We start from the raw sequence: 18,617 nt of genomic DNA, 5'->3' as shown, positions 1-18,617 counted from the left end.
CTCAGACTCTACACACCAGTCGATCATCCCCGCTGAGAGCGGAGAGCCGAGCGAAGAAACTGAGAGTGCTGCAGTTTTTTTTTAATTCCAGGGAACTAAACTTTAATGGTGTGCGGCCTGTATCGAGTGCGGCCGTGAGTCGCATATGTCGAATACAGTGTTGATAACAGTATATCTGAAAAGAATAGTACCTCATGTGTCGAGACATTGGCGAGAACTCCGGCGCCTCTCACCATGTTTTCACCGTCTTTCAGTTTCATCGGCGATTCCACCCACTCTTGCCGCCACCACTCTGGCCCGTAGTGAGTATGCCAGCCCGGCAGTGTGCAGTGTGTGTGTCCCCCCCCCCCCCCCCCCCCCCCCCCGCCTCCGTCTCTCTCACCCGCTTGGCCTCACAGTCACTGTAGATCCGTCGACGGAGCGTGCCTCACGGGAGGCCTCGCGCCTCCTCTGTAGCGTAGAGCCGCAGCAAAACTGCAAACGAATGAGTCGGCAGCTTTGCTCGCGGCCCCTCGAAATACCAATAGATGACGATTATACTAACATTCGCCAAGGACGCGAAGGTCGTCCTCCTAACCGCCTGACGGTAGAATTGTGTGTGTGTGTGTGTGTGTGTGTGTGTGTGTGTGTGTGTGTGTGTGACTTAATTAACCCAATATGCCTGTTCGTGAAGATCCAAATCACAGTAGAGACTCACCTGATTGTGGTGCAATGGATTTGGAGAATGCATACTAATATGTGCTGTGGACTCGGTTTGCTGTGACCTGTTGATTCGTGACAGCACAAAAGCCAAAAGTGAAAGTCCAGGCGGATCAGTGGCTGGAAAGAAAATGCAAATTTTAATTTATTTTTTTGGCTGCGTGTATCACGTTAGCACAGCATTTAGCTCTGTTATTGATCAACTCATTACACCGTAGCACACATGATGTCCATGCTCTTATTTGGGCATGAACATGGAGTGATAACAGGCCCCGTGCTAACACCTTACTGCGTGTTCTTCTCTTGTGTGTGTCCTATAGAATTCACAGATATGTTCTTACTTTTGAGTACCATTAGTGTCCACGTCAAACTGATGAATCCAACTGAAAACTCTTGAGCGAGTCAATAAATATCGATGCCGAGACCCTTACGTCTCTCACGGATCGTTAAATACCGTTGATTGGTTTGGAAAATCAGCAATTCCCCCCCCCCCCCCCCAATTCTTGAGCTTTTGACCTAAATTGATTTTTTTGACAGGTATCATGAAAGGATCGCTGTACAAAGAAGGCAAGAACTACCTTGCCCCCCTCCCCCCTTCCATCTCCCTTTGACCTACAGGAGCTTTTTATTTCCTCTGTGACTCCGACATAATGTATTTCTCTTTTGTCTTCTTCTATCAAAACCAGACCAGACTCTGTAGACTCTGAATTCTCTCGAATGCCGCCCCCCCCCCCAAAGAAAAAAAAAAAGAACGTTCTCACATCGGTCCATTCAGCTCACGCTGTCTCATTCTCCTGCCTGCTGCGACAGAGTGCCCCTGGTTCAACGCAACCTGGAAATGCTCAGAGCCAGACGCACTTTCGCCTTATTAGAAAGCCGTTGCCTCGGCAACCATTGAGCTAACAGAGGGACCACCCCCCCCCACCCGTGCGTCTTGTGCAAACCGCCAGTGAAATAATTACTGATCGCACCGTTAAGACACCTCACCCATCCCAAGACGTGTAAATAAACGTGCTTTGTGTTTTTTTCTGTACGCCCACTGAAGAATATGTCATATTTTACCTGTTTACCTCCCCATGTGCCGAGCGATAACGCCCTTTGCAGTGTCCCTAACCGAGTCTCTCCTTTTAATAACATTTGTCCGACACAGCCTTGGCTTTAAATTCGATTCTCCTACGACGGTATACGCTCCAGCGGAAAAAGAAAAACACTCCCATCTTTCTGCAGATGCCTCACGTTAATGCTTTTAGGCCGTCACCCAACGCAGACCCCCCATTCCTCCGGAGGTCCCACGTGCTCATATTGTTTGCAAGTGAGCATGGTTTGTGTATCGCAGCCGCAGGAGTTTTCCTCTGTTCTTCTTTTGATCTCGGCTGTAGTTTTCCCTGGATTTCAGTTTTATTTTTTTCAATCTCGTAGGTTCAAATTCAGATTGGGCAATATTGTTGCCATGTGAAATATCAAACTATTTTTTAATTTTTTTTTTATAAATAGAGGAAAAGCTGCTGATTATCTGAAAGCATGAGGCTATTCTGGGTGCACAGTTTTGGTTGTATCGTCGATCCACAACCAAAACTAAGTCTGCAACCGCTTCATAGTTCCAACGTTTCTTATATGTATTCACACAAAAACAAATATTCTGTTTTTCAATTTATGTATTTCCTTTTTCTTGTTTATGTTCATTTTGTGTTATTTCTGTCTTTAACATTTGTTTTGTTCATTATGTTGACATGTTTTCATCATTTCAAAAATGTTTTGTATTCCCATGTGCCCCCTCCCCCCCCCCCCCCCCTCCCTTCCCCCTCCTTCTCCCGTACTTTCCTTTGAACCGATCATGTGCGTGCACATCATGTGACTTTGTCATGTGGCTCTTGCATGGTGCTGATGATGTCGTCTTCGCTGGCCAACAGAAGGTAACTTTTTTTCCCCCCCGCTTGTTTAGTTTGAGATCACACGTGATCATCAATGATCACCTAGGGAACATTTTAGAGACTTCTTTGTAGATGAGACATTAAAACACTTTTCTTTATTTGGTCATGTTTCATTCCATCTCGAGGCCACTCTGTAAATATCTAGTAAACATGCACTATTTCACTCCGGCATTATTTCATCACCTCCATTCATCTCAAGACTTTCTCCTCCATCAAGCCAGCTACGATACTTGATGCAAACTATTCCCCTTCCAGTGCCTTCTTAAAGATCTGTACTGTACAAGCAAACCCATAGAATAATATTAGAAAACCAGGGTACGATACGTTTTTATTGTGCTTAACTGAGTTATCGTTAAGACATCCACATATAGATCACGTGTTATAACCGGGCGAAAATTCAGATATACCCGAAGCTATTTCTCACTCGCGTGTCCTCCGACTCAAACTCGCAAAAGTGCGGGCTGATTAAAAACGTAACCTCATCCCGAACAATACTTTTTGACCTTGCCCATTTGCAAACTTATTTCCACATGTGGCCGCGCCTTTCCACTGAGGCCTAAACTTATTTGAAACACATTTTCCCCTAAATCACGCCAAAGAGTTAGTTGATTGCAACGAGGCAACATTTAATTAGATTGGAGCTCGCACATTTCATTTCATCTGTCTTTCGAGATCTTACATTGCATTTCGAAATGATTTAAACCCCCTCCAGTTTTTTTTATTGATCTAGGTTCGAAAATAAGAAGATAAGAAAAAATAATGACAAAGCAAAAAACAGATTTTCTATAAATTATCGCATTGATTCCATTTCTCTTCTGCACCTTGATTCAAGTCCGTCTGTGGTAAATTCAACTGATTGGACGTGATTTGGAAAGACACACTACAGGTTTAACATCTGCCAATGGAAGAACTGGATTAACTGGATGAGAATAAACAAAATAATCTGAGACAGCGGCTCCAGTTTAACCCAAAAGGACTTCTCGTCATTTTAAACGTCAGGAGAGCGGCCCCACCAAGTGCCACTGACTGCAATCTGCACTGCACGCACCAGTAGACGCAGTAGAGCTCCCCCAGAAAAGCTCATTTTTCTTATTTCTCTCCAAATGACGTGCGGTAGCTCACAGTGTTTTTGCTGATTGGACTCACAGCATGGCATTACTGCGGCATGCAAGTTTGTTTCCTCTCTCTTCTTGTTGCATCCTTCTTTTTTTCCGTTGTCCTGCTGTTTCTCTACGGAAAACGTTTGTTCCCGTTTTTGCATGTGTCTCTTGTCGTAGCTGTCACCTGTTCTAGGACTATTGCAATGGCTTTTTAATGAACCAAAAACAACAGTGCTTATATTTTAGTATTCAGTATTTAATAACTATGCGATAGAATTGGATGATGAGAAAATTACGCTCCTGAATTTGATTTCTGAAATCTGAGAAAATGATTTGAATTTGCAGGTGGACCTGAATCAATCAGACTCTCATTTTGAGATTAGACTTTTTTTGTCTATGAATTATCACTATAATGATAATAATAATAATAACAAAAATAATTTAAATGATCATTTTCAGTTGTTTATTTTACACTAATCCTCTTGGTTACTTCTGTATCAATGATAATAAGAGCAGCGTGTGTAATTGATGAAGTCGATCTGATTTAAAAGATGTAAAGGCCGGCAGTGTGATGCATTGAATTATAATAGTGATTGGAATGTGACACTACCACCTTCTTTCCTCGACATGATTAATATTAATAAGGGCACAAATAGCACTCTTACATATTGGTTTTTTACCATTAAATATTGCATCAAAGTATGACCCCACGAAATTGATGCCAAATTACAGAATTATAGAAATTAAAATCAATGACTGCATCCTTCGCCGTTTTTTTAATTTATTTTTTCAAATAACCCTTTCAATCTAATAACTCAATTCTAACCACTTATCTCTGAATGTGTGCTGGAAGACGAGGGGGTTCACCGTGTCTGAGTGGGCTACATGTGTAGCCACGCCTCCCACACGCGTGTCACCGCGAGGTCACGGGACTTTGCTCCACATGTGGCCCCTCCTTTCCAGCCTGCATGGCGGAGCTTCTCACTCTAACCTTCCTCGTTCTGTGTTCTAGCCTGAGACAAAAGTTTCGCCTAACAGCAGAACGACTGGCTCTGTGGATAACTATATGCTGAATGTGCCGATGTCTTCCTGCCACCATGTTGCTGCCGCTGTCACTAACCGTTTTATTCACTTCCAGCATCTGTCATGCTCAACACCCCCCTTCCCCCCAGTCTAGTGGAATGCAGTTTACAGGCAGTGCGCTCAGATGATTATGTATGATGAAGAGAAAGTGCCTTAATGCATCTTCATTCAATTAACCACTGACACTTATATCGGAAAAATATTGGTTCTGCAGAAAAGGACACTGACAATGTTTTTGTTTTCACTAACTAACATCACAGACATAGATTTAAATCTATATCATTACCTAAATTATATAAGATACAGTATATACCGTGAAACGATAATGTATAGCTGACATTGATGTAGTCATTCATTGCATTATTGGTTCAGAGATACTACATAGAACCAAATAATGAAAATGTTTCATTATTGGCTTCTGCACAAACTTGGTTTACTCGATAATGTAATCACGCCCATTAATGTACTAAGTTATTACATTATTCTACAGAGATCATTACATTGGTTAAGGCATTATCAGGAAGTTATTAGATAATCTGGTTTCATTACATTTTTGATGGATTTATCTGGAGATTTTTACTACATTATTGGTAGATATTACATTATTGGGCACTGCAAAACTTGATAATGCGATATCAACCCAGTAATGTAGTAATATTAACACATTATTGGGAAGTTTTGACATCAGGGTTGATTAAAAGTTGATGGCTTTAAGTGGAGATTTTTACTGCATTGGTATTTATTACATTATTGGGCTCTACAGGGCTGTTATCAGATTATTAGCACATTATGAGATCTAATGAGGAAATGGCGTTAACGAATAGACGTTACCACTGTGTGAAACCAGTACGTACATAATTGGAGACTCTGGGTTGGTGGTCTCCTCCCTTACAGTGAGGTGACAGTAAAAGCCAACATCACTACACAAACGAAACACCTTGACTTCCCCTCCCACAAGACTATGTACATGTTATTAAAAGTAATAGACTAACATATCCAATCGAAGGCCTACAAGCTCATTATCCGGCGACCCAGCAGTCATTACTCAGGGGCATAGAGCAGATAATGAGGAGCCTCAAGGAGAACAACACTTCCGCCCATTAACCACAGCGCTCACTCTTACCTTCAAGCTGCCCTTAAAGGAATATTCCACCCAAATTCTATTTTTTGATAACCCAATACTCTCAAGCCTGAAAAAGCCGACGGTGAGTGACAAGAGCTGATCTGGCGCTGCTATGGACAAATCAGAAGAACAAAAAATTGTTCATTTGATCGTTTCTTTATTTGCCAGCACCACGGATTAGGCACAAAAAGATTACACTTGTTGAAAGAAAGTACTGTTGGTAGGAGACGGGAAACAATCATCAGTCTCCAATGTCAAAGTCGGACCCATTCATCAATTCTGACCTTTTTTTTTTTGAGGTGCTTCAACAATATCACACTATTTCCAAGTTTTCTTCAGAAATAGCGGCCACAATTCAAACTACCACCAAAGGTCCTTGTCAGGGGACACGACATAGATCATATTTATCCGTTAGAAGCGAGACTGATGCCTGGGAAAAGTCTCGCTGGTTTTAACAGATGTCAGTGGCGAAAAGTTTTTTCATGTCAGGTACACTGTCCAAATGTTAATAGAAACTTCAAAAATCTGATTTCTCCTCCTGCAGCTTCCCCGTCCTCGTCCATCCGTTCGGTCGGAGTGTTTCAATCGTTGATATTTATAGCTCGATGCGCACCTCGCATCTCAGTCCTTGAGAGGATTCAACTTTTTGCAGGCACCATTCGAGACTTGCAGGTGGCGAGAGATTGACGATCAAAAGACAGATGTGGGTGGAGTATCACTTGGCAGAGCAACGCACCAGACGAACGGAATTCTGGATCTTTTTTTTTGGGGGGGGTGCTGTAGTTTCGATGAGAACATTGTGATAGAATATCGTCCCGGAGGCTTAGCAGAGCCACATGGTGGCACACAAAACTCTCGTTACATTTAGGCCGACAAAGGACAGCATTGATCACACTATGAATTTAATCCACCTCTACATCTGCAATGTCCTCTGATAGCTATGCTTTAAACAGATTGGAAGAGGAAAAAAAACAATCCCCTTAAAACAGTAAGTTGAGCTGGCGACCAGTTTCAGCTTGGTTGACCTGGAAGACAGTTGAACCCAATAGGAAGGCTACACACTCAGTAGGCATGAACATGCTGATCCAACAACAGTTTGAATGTCTACTAATCCTAACTTCTCCGTTTGTTTTGTGTAGGGGAACCCAGTGCTCCCAAACTAGAGGTCAAGGTCCAAAAGGGGGGCAATTCCCTCAAGGTCAACTGGATCAAACAGGACGATGGCGGTTCCCCCATCATGTACTACCTGGTCAGATACAAGGCTGTGAGTATACACTGTGACTTGGGTGCCATTTTGTCCCTCTGCAATGTTTGCTTGGCTTTTTTTGTCGAATCTTGTCTTTTTTTCACACCGGTTCATGCAATGGTTTCATTAAAAAAAACAGATAATAAATGTTCGCCCAACCCACCGGGAGCAGGGAATAACGGCCTGGCAAATGTCGTCCCCCTTTCACGCATTTCAATTTTCCTCCCCTTACTATTTTGCACATTCTGAAATATATTATGTTCCCCAACTGATGAAACGGTATAGTTTTCTCTTTAACTGCGGCCCATTTCTGAATGAATAGTTTTCACCAGAAAGGATTAGTGTTGCCGGGTGGGACAGCGCGTCACGGCCGCACGCCGGCTCCTCTGCAATGAATTCTGACCAAATCTAAACTGTGTCCGATTACGCGCCGAGCCACGAACTTGGTGTCGGTTTGGTTGAAATCTTTGAACCCTGTGAAACCACAACCTCAGTGTGTTGCTTTCAATAACTTTTTGCCCTAAACAATCAAAAGTTTTCTTTTATTACAGGTCAGCAAAAAGATTTACACTTGTAATGCAACAATGCCCATGTCTGTGTTTTCAGCATGTAAGCGTGCATCGCACATTGTGTTTTTTTCCAAATATTGTAGACATCTGGCCGCTTTGTTGCCGTTGGGGCTGCCATCTCTGCTCAGAAGGCAAATAAATGAAATAGATATTAATATTCCAGTCTGCCTTGTCAATTATGCCCAAAAAGACAACTCCAGCTCATATTTACTCAAATTTGAACACGTTGCGTATGATAGCTGGCATCTTCTATATACATTAGACAGTTTTTCCATTTCACAAGCGTTTTCCCTTCGCTCAGAACGATGCTTGACCTTCCTTTCGGCCAAGATAATCCCTGGTCAAGCGAGTGGAATTGAAAATTATGCCGTCAACCCTCCGCCTGTGCAGTTTGTTAGGTTATCAACCATTCACTTGTTTTATCTTCGGAAAACAGCTTGAAAAATGGGGTCATTCTATAAAGTCCCTCTCCTCTGCGCTTTCTGCAGCATGACCCCAATCTCACTTTGTCGCCCCGTTTTAACGTTTGTCCCCCCCCCCGTGCACCTCCTTTCTCAGAGGCACGCGTCTCACTGGAAACCCGAGATCCGCATTCCCAACGCCAGTGAGTATGTGGTGCTGAGCGGCCTGGACTGGAACACGGAGTACGAGGTCCACGTGGTGGCAGTCAATCAGCAGGGCAAGTCCGAGCCGGGCACCGTCTCCTTCAGAACGGCCACGGAGCCCACCACCGTCCCAGGTACGTTTCCCCGCGATCCCGCCCTGAGCACCCGCACACACGCGCCGCGGTGAACCAAAGGCGTCCACCGTGACCAGAGAAGGCCCCCCCCCCCCCTTACTCGGATTCCTTGACTCTTCCTGGGTGCTAGTTCACAGCTGGCGGGCTTCAGGGTCTGACCGTCCGTGGATTGTTTTGACTGTACCGAACACCGACGTTGGCGACCAAGTGGAAATGCGTGATGCGATCCCCCACTCGGACGGAAACCTTTTCAAGACGCTACGCTAATTCGGCCTATGCCGTGATGTTTTTGCACATGAGAATAAACGGCGCAGTCCCATAATACTTTGTGGAATGAGCACAAACCCCCCCGAAAGGCATACCACGTGTCGCGGATGTTCTTCCCGCGCGAAAGGATGCGTTAGAGCTGTTCCGTGCACGGCAGCGACGTTCGGCAGACTCAACATGAATTGGGATAAACTCTACGGCCCGGGTACGTACGTTGAAGCATGAAAGAAGAAAAGAAAGAGTTTAAGAGCCAACGTGCAGGAAAGCACACGTAGTTGCGTGTGGCCAAACAAAGACAACAAAGCTATCCGCTCGCGTGTTCCAGTGCCGCGCGCTTCTCCGTCTCTCCGCCCGTCAATGCCGCGAAACAAAGTTCTTCCCGCGTTCTCCTCCACCTAATCCTCTCCTGCCGGAGAAATATATTTCTGTTTGGGGTTTTTTTTTGTGTGTGTGTCACGCACAAAGCCCCTCGTTTGCATTCAAAAACATTGTGCTCAATTCACAAAAAAATATCAGTCTGCGCGAGATCAACACAATGGCTGTCGCATCGGCGCACGGAGAGCGGAGGCGTAGCCGCCGCGTTTTGCCCCGCCTTTGCCGCCGCGAGTAACAAAACTCCGGCATCGCGGCTCGCGGCTCTCCCGCTCTCCCGCCCGCTCAGCAGCTCCTCGCCGGGGCAGCTCGAGTTCGGCGAGCGATGAAGTCGGGGGCAGGTGTCGGTCAGACCCGCGGCCTTTTTTTGGTCCCAGTTCGTGCCAAATACCTCTCCACCCAGGCGGTCACGGTCTGTCTTTGTTCTCTTGCCGTGTGTGTGTGTGTGTGTGTGTGTGTGTGTGTGTGTGTGTCTAACTTCTTTAACATGGGCTGCCTCCCCATCCCACTATTCCTGACCGACGTACGAGATTCCAATTCCGTCCAGCTCTCTTTTTTATCTTCTACTTAAAAATGTATATATAGATCTCCTCTCTCCATCGTCCTGTCTCTCTCTAACACTTTGTGTTAAGGTACACTTATTCGCCATCGACTAGTTGCTTGATTGGAATGCATATACTGTATATATATATTTATTTTTCTGTTTTTGTTTGTTTTGTACTATTGCACCGTGGGTCCGAGACAAACGGTTTTTCGATTTCCTCTGTACGTCAGGAACAATACTGCAGGAATTGACAGTAAAGTTGACTTGACTTGACTTGATATATTAACGTTGCATACCGCAAGAGCCATATTTTACAGCCGACTAGGCCATAACTTCCCAGTCACTGCTTGTCGATAGTTAGGAGGTTGCACATGAATAACAATCTTATTATGCTCTGCTCAATGTGGTCGACAAGTGTTAATAACAACGCTGCCTCGCACTCAGCGAATTACATTATTTGGCAAAACTGCCGCAATTAACTGACCTCTGGTTTCCTTCCCCGTCGGTGGTAGAAGAACAAAGACGGTGCAAGCGTCGCACTTCGTAATGGTGCACTTTGCTCGGATGCCTGTTAGAAAGATTTGTTTTCTCTTTTTCTTTCTTTTCTCCGTCCCGCTGATCGAAAAGAAAAAGCACGGTTGCTTTTATCCTGAAGCGTCTCGGGCAGGAAGTGTGACGACGAATAGGTGTACCTTAATGAAAAGTGTCGCCCTTTCTTCCATGCTCACTTTAAGTTTGACGTCTTAATCACTTCACATAAGAGATCTCGATGGCCCCAACTGTTTCCTTCGAAGTCGAGCGAACCTGAAAGAATCTGGCGAAATTACACAAAAAAGAAATAGAATTACCTACTTATTAACAGAAGTGTGAAAACATAATGTTAACTTTGGCCCATGTCCTCAAGGCAAAGCAATGCACCATAATATTCTGGCACAACCTAAAGACCACGATGGAAACTCGACTGTGACGAGGAGGTTGAACGTGTTCGATTACGTCGCCTGCGAGCGGCGGAGGAAATGTGCGAAAGACAGATTTCCAGAATGGCCCCGTTTGTTAAACAAGTAGAGTTTGCAAATATCCCGAGTTCTTTCTAGCAGCCTGAATAAACTACGGTTACAATAACTGAGAGAGAGACAGAAAATAAATGAACCTGGTAAAGCTCACAATACCGTAATAATGCCCCTAAATCCCAAAACTAATCTGCGGCTGAAAATAGTCCTCCACAAATGCTCCCGTTTGAATAATGCCTGCTAAAGACGTCGGCGCCCGGGCTGTTGTCGGAGATTAGTCGGCGTCTTTTTTTTAATAATAAGAAAAACTACGGGTATTCTTTTTTTTTTGGGGGACTTGTTGCTAAACATTTACGTGCTCGACAAATGAGTTTGGGGCTCAGAGCCGCCGACGGTGCTTCAGTCGCTATGTGTGAAACGCAATCGTCGGTGGGGACACTCTCTGGAAACTTCTCCTGCCGGCGCCCTCGCAAAGATTTTCCGTGAAGATGTCCGAGCGAGAACGCAGCAGGACAGCCAGCAGATGATTGGCGGCGCGCGAGCGGCCGCTCTACCGAGGCTCCGCCCCTCGCCGGGAAAATGGCCCGATCCGATTTTCTGGCCATTTTCCACAGTTCATATCTAAAAAAAAAAAAAACAGCTTTAGAGGAAAATGTATAGAATAACACCTTCAAATAGTGGTTTAATGGAAGGAAAGCTCCCGCAGCAGGAAGTGACAATACAGACAGACAATTGGGACATATCTTCCTCAAATACATAAATTAGGACTAAAAAGCACTTTGATTATGATTATGACTATTCAAGTATGAATGAGGACCTAAATAAATCAAATTAAAATTGACCATTTCAGCTTTTCAAAGGAAACAATTTCCAACCCCAAAATGTAAAACCTAGATAATAGACAGATTTAGTATTCACTTATAACGTGCAGTAAAAAAAAAAAAAAAGTTTTTATTTTCCATTCATAATTAACTCTCCTGTCTCTGTTTTACATATTTCATTGAACTCTCCGACAAACACTGTCATCGTTTTTTTTGTGGTTTTTTTTTTCCCTCTTTGTTTTGAATTCATTTTTATTCTTCCCGCCATCCTCCATCTTTGTCTTCCACCGCCAGGTTCAGTGGGCTCTCACAGTCTTTAGGGTGTGTCATGCGTGTTGTGTGTGTGTGTGTGTGTGTGTGTGTGTGTGTTGTGTGTGTGGCCTAGTGAGGTGGGGACGCAGCCCTTACAGTCTTTGCATGGTGCCACTTCCGACTGGATTCATTTCGTCTGTTCTTTACTGGGAGGCCCCCAAACGGCTCCGCCTGCCGGTGCACGGCACATGAAGACAGAACCAGTTCATTTCTGTTCCATGCGCTTGCTGGGCCACAGCCACATAGCAGTGGGAGGTTTGGATCACTCGTGACACTCCCAGCGTAGACGTTCACATGGGCTTCATCCAAGTCGGTCCCCCCTTTGATTCCCGTAATTACTTTCATTTAGTGTTTTCTGATTTAGTGTTTTTTTTTTATATATATTTCTTCCAAGTTGCTGCCTGGGTTTTTTTTTATTTTCTGTCTTTCTTCACTTCAAGGCACATGGGAAATTACCGAGGTCCATTTTTAGCAGCAAACATCTGCATTTGATTTCAGAAGGTTTCACAGCTGTTTCGGGGTAACGTGGGCCTAAAACAGCTGCTCCGTTGTAAAAAAAAAAAGAAGAAAAGAACTCATTCTGGCTCCGTGCGCCAAATTGGCACTGTGACGCAAATTGTGAATGCAGTGTTGATTCAAGGTTGAGTTTCAGTCTGGTTACATTTTCTCCTTTTCCTTCCGTGTACGTGCTCAGACAGCGGACACGCACACGCAGAATACCGCACAAAACACAGTGATCTTAGCCATTCGGATGCGTTGCCGGGCGAAGGAGCTCAGTGTCGAGTCACCTCTCCGTCGGGAAAAGGGATCAGTTGAATCTGTTAATCTGTCCCGAAAGAAACAAAACAACTTTATTTCATTTGGCCTGGTGCAATTCTTTCTGTTCCACTCGATTCGACCCTCTGCAGATACAGCTGGGCAGCGTTTGCGTGCCTCTGCAGGAGAAGGACAAAATGTTGCCCAGCTGTGGAGAGAGAAAAAAAAAAACGCCATCATCATCATCATCATCATCATCATCATCATCATGCAGGAAGCACGCGTCAAAATAAACACGGACGCAAAAGTGACAGGTGTCGATTAACTGATCCATCCAAATCTCCCCGGCTAAGGTTGACGTCGGAGTTTAACTACCATCCCCCCCCCCCCCCCCGAAAAAAACCCCAGCTATTAACTTTTTGCAGTTTTTTAATACACATGAGATCACACCGTCATCCATGTCATATACTTGAGCTTCATAACCAGCTTTTTGTCTTTTTGGATGTGTGGTTTTGCATGGGCCGCTCTCCCTGTCATGACCAGTGGTGCGATGGCGGCGGCTGGAGAAAACTGTGGAGCCTTCTCCGTGCCACGCGTGCAAACCGCGGGACGCCGTCTTTTCACACCGCTGGCCATTACACAAGGGAGAGATAACAGCTTGACGCGCGTGGATGTGTTTCCTCGCGTCCAGGTCGTCCTCTATACCTTCTCCCACGCTCGGCCGCTGGTCCGCACCGCCGGCTGATTTAATGAACTCTACTCGTTGAGGGCCAAGGGCGAGAACGGAGGCCGGGACCGCGCAGTGTGCTTGAACTGTCTCCCTTTCTGTTGTCACTCCCCATCACCTTCACCTCTTCACCTCTGTGACCTTCCACCCGTGCCCGCCATGAGCCACGTGTCACTTGCCGTGCTACTAACATGCTACGACTTCTTTTTATTACTTTGGTCCTCTAACTCAAGACTCCCCTCTTTTTGTTTTCTTCTGATTCCTAAGTTGAGTCTCTAATAACCTTTCAGACTTGTGTTTCTGTATTTCTGACCTATTTTTTCTATCTCTCTCTCCCTCTTTTCCCTCTTTTTTCTCCTGCCTCCTTCTTTCTCCTTGTCCTCTTCCTGTCTCCATGTGTGATCTTCTTGGGCACCTGTGGACCATGACCATGCCATACGCACAAATTTCTTTCCCTGTTTGTGCCTTTATTACTATTATTATTATGATTATTATTATGATCTTTCTTTCTTGTCACACCGTATTGCTGTATGGATATGGACATATGTGTGTATTGTTGATGAACAACCTCAGCCACCCTCGGTTGCCAGAGTGTGACGTACAGTCTGGCGGCGCTTCTGCTGTCCACGCTCTCTGTGCACTGGCTCTCATAAACTGATTTTGTTCGAGGAGATTGAGGAACGTCTGAGCCTTTTCGAGATCTCTGGGCTCTGACCCCTTTGCTTTCTATGCCTTTTGACCCTTGTGCAGCCACACACAAGATAAATAAAAAAAAAAGAAAAAAGATGAAGACAGGGACGCTGGAAGTCGACATCGGGGGGTGCCGAGTCTGAATAATTCTGTTTTATTCCATTTTATTCAATTAATTGTTGATTAATTTGAACGGCCAACAATGGTTTGTACCAGTTTTAGAACATTTTCCAATACAGCAGGCAGAAAAACCTGGATTAAGGACAATTGAAGAAATCAGAGAATCTTTTTTGAGACCTATCTCGAAATAATTAGCGCCACTAAAACCTGCGATCCTTTCAGTTCGCACGTAGCGCTACGTCCCGTTTCTTCAATTGAGCATCCAATAGGCCGCACAGAAAATACACTAATTGTTCAAAGATCAAATATTATTTTTAAACTGTGGTACGGTGTGACTTTTACACACCGGCGAACAAGTATGGAACACCGAGGTGGGGTAATTGCGAGGTGTTGTAGACAGGGAGACATCTCAAGGAGGTCTACTTCGGTTCGGCCTACTACTCTGCTGACCTCAAAATATTACTCTGAGGAAATTAAATGAAAGGTTTTGTCTTTTTTTGATGGCTTCTTTTAAGTCAACGTATTTGCCTTGCAGTTACAACCCCTACCCTGTAGGGGCTGCTGCAGCCCCTACAGCGCCCCCTACTTCCAGCGTCCTTGGATGAACAGTCGCGACATTGGTTTCATGATGTTATTACAGGGTGCTCGGTACTTGCATCATTCTCAACTTTTGGGGATTTAGATTATGGTCATATTTTCCAATATTTTTTTTTCCCCATGTCTATAAATGAAAAGATACAGAAACTGACATTTTTTTAGAGGGGTTTTGTCAATGTTACAAGATGGACGTGGCTGCTCCTTTGAGATAAACAAAGTGTTGGCACTTTGGTTTTGGTGCAGTTAGCACATTCACAATGCCTCGATGTGATCTGGAGTGGGGGCGATAAATACAACGATAACCGTACCCTGTTTAATTATTTTTCTGCAGTGTTCTAACCAGAAAAAAAAGGCATTTGCTAAGAGACTTTTATTTTGGAATTCATTGCCTTTCCGACAGACACAAATGTCACAAATGACATATAAGCATGGAAACTGCATGAGAGCTGACACGAGGCATGATCCGGTGTTCATGAATGTGCTATGCAGCTGCTTTGAGGTGCCCCAGTCGAGCATTATGAATGTGTTAACTCAGTGGTGAGTGCAAATGCCGTGCCTAATTTTCGTTTTTCTTTTCTTTTCTTTTCTGTTTTTTTGTGGGGAGGGGGGCGGGGGGGGGACGACGACAAAAGCTTGAGAAGTCGTGCTTAACAAAATGAGGAAAGGTAACATTTGCAGAGGAATTTAGTATCGATTATGGTCAGAGTATTCATCACACCTTACCACCTGTCGCTATCATATATTATGCTCACTTTCAAATGGCACCGTTATGTCACCGCCTTGTCAAGAGGGGTTGTGCGAGGGAAACTAATCATGTTTTGTGACAGTGTACATAGTCTGTTTTCCAACTGATTCTTCGGTAAAACGCGAGAAATCAGCTGTTACTTTGACGGTGCGTCTTCTCTTTTTACCCGAAAGCAGAGAAAATGTCTGAAGACGACACAAACGCAACGGCTGTTAAACACACACACACACACACACACACAAAAAAAAGAATCTAAACAAAAAAAAAAGACATCATTTTCAATTATGTGAAATTATTTTATTCTCTTGAGACATTTTTTGTAAGTACATATCAGTGTATTTCCATGTAACCATTGTAGGGTTGAAATAAAAATCTCTTTCTTTTTTTCATGACAGTAATGGCTTTCTGCAGCTTTAGCTGTGTTTCTGTACATACTGACATGTGCTGACGGATTGTGAAGCAACGTTCAGCCCCCTTTTATTTTTTCCTTCTCCTCTGGAGCTTGAGCAAAAAATGTCTGTATTCTGCATTCAGTGTTGCATTCACACCACACGTGACTGTTAAACCCAGAAGATTCGAATGCCCGGCTACAGACCGACTGAAGATGCATTTTGAGGAAAGAAAGAGCAAATGGTAAACTCAAATGTTGTATCGAGGCTTTGCAATTCTCCTTTTTATTCTGTTTTTTTAAACTAAAAACTTCTAATTCCACTTCCGAGCTGCAGCCGAGCTCCTCTTACCATTTTTTTAACGAGGTGTTTTCTAAAACATAGTCTAAAAATTAGTGGGCTATACCAAAGTGACGTGGTATAGTGTTAGAAAACTACGGCTTCTTTTGAGCATTACCGACACCGCCGGCATCTGTGGCTTTACGACATATTTTAATATGCAACCGGCGAAACGCTGGAACAAATCCAATGTGCAGCAGCGACGTGTCAGTGTTGTCGGTGAAATTTGGTCGTAAACTAGCGACGGAGCGAACGCGATCAAAAGACGGCAGAGAAATCGCATGACTATGAATGTTATTGCGACGAGGCCTCCGAACACGTACGACAAAGATCACTTTCCTGACCCGACGCCCCCTACAGGCAGGGTGGCGCGGCTTCTCAGTGCCCTCTAAAGCCGTTGAAAAACCACTTTGCGCCCAACGTGAAGCCAGTTTCCCACGCGATGAGGTCCAAAACGCTACGTCAATGCGAAGGCGCGAGTAGACACGGTGCAATCATTTGTGCAATTTGCGCCGCTAGCTTCCGAGCGAAATATTCGCCGATGAATGGATTGTTCGCTCCTGAAAGAGAATGTTACAATTCACATGGTCCACTGAGTCGTCTTTTCTTCTGCTGAATGAAAACTTATCCGATCAAACAACAGATTCTGTCAATATTTTTGGACCAACCCAAAACCGATGTGCAAAAAACAAAAGAAGGCCATAAGATCCTCAAAGCCCTCCATACCGTTTCCGTTTGTTTCCGACGTTTGTTCCCGCACGCCGCTCCGCGCTCCGCACGCCGCTCCGCGTGGCGCCGCCGCCGAGTCACGAGGGGTGAAGGAGATGCAATGAAAACACGAGGAGACTCACGTCACCTGCGGCCGTGATCAACGGTTCAATGTGAGAGAATTAATAAAGCATTGGTGCATTTTCCATGATGGTTTTCTTATTTTTTAAGGGCGGACAACCAAACCCGATGCGTTTTCTCTTTTCGTTAATCCATCAAGAATTGCGGCTGAGTGTAATCGCAAATCGCACGGTGCTCGCGGTGGCGCCGTGGCGTATTTCGTCTCTCGGCGGTTTTTCCCGTCGTCGGTTGCTAATCAGCGACATGCGTCGCGGGGGGTTTCACCAATTTCAAGAGCAGGAAACTTTCAAGGTCTCGTCCGAAGCGTTTGACGCGAGGAGCCCCTTCAATTCCAAACAATCCGATTCTGATTTGTGAACTCTGACGGGGGCGCTGAGGTGAGTGCGTATGGAGGTGGCTCTCGACGTACGGGCACCGGGAAACATGTTGGCTCACCTCGTACACCTGGAGGCACAGAAACGCCCTTGTTATGTGGTCAAATCTTGTTGACCCACACAGGAATACGAAGACGGGCGAAAAAGGGATTGGAAAAAAACAAACCCATATAGATATTTTCCTTCCCTGGGCAGTTTCCGTCTTTTAAGCCGCGGCCTCCTTGGCCTGTCCTCCTTTCCCCAGGCCGGGATCGAATGCGAGATTTGGTGCTCGTGGGGGTTTATCATCCCTGGCACCGCCTCTCCGTCTCCACTAGGCCCTGTCGCAGAGATAGTAAGAGTTTTTACGACACCCCCGAGGCGCTCTCCGCCGCTCGTCGGCCCCGCTCCGTTGCTCATGGGCGCTCGGCGATTAATGGCGGTGCCGATCGGAGCAAAGTGCTCTTTCACTTTGTCACTAATCGGCATCTTCATATAAATGTTTGCGTCAGACGCGCGGTGCACGTAAACAGGACGTTGCCCTCGCAGCCACCCGCTGCATGCAGAGAACCGCGAGAGTCCAAATGTCTCTCGTTGGCCACGCCGCGCTGATCGATGTCATGGGATCAGATCGGCAGAGTTGTGGGAAATGAAGCGGCAAGTTGCATTAACTCTGCGATTCACAAATGTTCCCCCCCAGTGTCTCCCGCGTCTTTTATCGCTGTCATTTTCCACAACGTGGCTATTTATTACCGAAACACGTCAGGTTGCATTCGTTTGTTGCATCACTAGTTGCTGAAATATTAATTTGAATGCCTACAATTCCAACCAGACAGGCACACACACACTCTCTCTCTCACACACACACACTCACACACGCACGCACACAACTTCCTGCATGAAGAATTCTACAAAAGATCTTAATCGGTCCGTGACGGAGTCCGACTCAGTTGTCAGCATCACTCCAGCTTCCTCGTGCCAAAACAAAAACAAAGAAGGAGACGAAGAAGAAGCTGAAGTTGCTGTTGATTTGAACGGTGGTGCAGTGCCACACTGTGGCCGAGCGCCGATGGAGGACGCAGACATGGGACTTGCTCATGGAGAAACTCCATTGAGCCAAATCAAAAACAGTGCAATGCTCAGAGAAGGGCGAAGGAAAACATGTTGAAATGAATTATATTGAAATAGATTCTTCTTCTACGGCTTAATGAACAGTCGAAGTCAGATTTGAATTCA

General features: G+C 45.1%; 1 protein-coding gene across 16 annotated transcripts in view; it reads left to right on the top strand.

Annotated features, from left to right (window-relative positions):
* Window positions 1-18,617, top strand: part of ncam1a (neural cell adhesion molecule 1a) — a 224,924-nt gene that overhangs the window by 195,270 nt on the left and 11,037 nt on the right. For 5 of the 16 annotated variants that reach the window (XM_047329369.1, XM_047329371.1, XM_047329373.1 and 2 more), the window contains 4 exons: window positions 255-302; window positions 2,610-2,612; window positions 7,076-7,200; window positions 8,310-8,490. In XM_047329369.1, the coding sequence (XP_047185325.1) occupies window positions 255-302; window positions 2,610-2,612; window positions 7,076-7,200; window positions 8,310-8,490 (357 nt within the window). Of the gene's footprint in view, window positions 1-254; window positions 303-2,609; window positions 2,613-7,075; window positions 7,201-8,309; window positions 8,491-13,872; window positions 15,841-18,617 lie in introns of those variants that run through there. The other 11 variants (XM_035625761.2, XM_047329380.1, XM_047329390.1 and 8 more) reach the window with 5 other exon arrangements.

This window comes from Scophthalmus maximus, chromosome 2, assembly GCF_022379125.1.
Source record: "Scophthalmus maximus strain ysfricsl-2021 chromosome 2, ASM2237912v1, whole genome shotgun sequence".
Classification (NCBI taxonomy): Eukaryota; Metazoa; Chordata; class Actinopteri; order Pleuronectiformes; family Scophthalmidae; genus Scophthalmus; species Scophthalmus maximus.
Note: the sequence above shows the minus strand (reverse complement) of the source record. Positions and strands in the feature narration are given on the sequence as shown.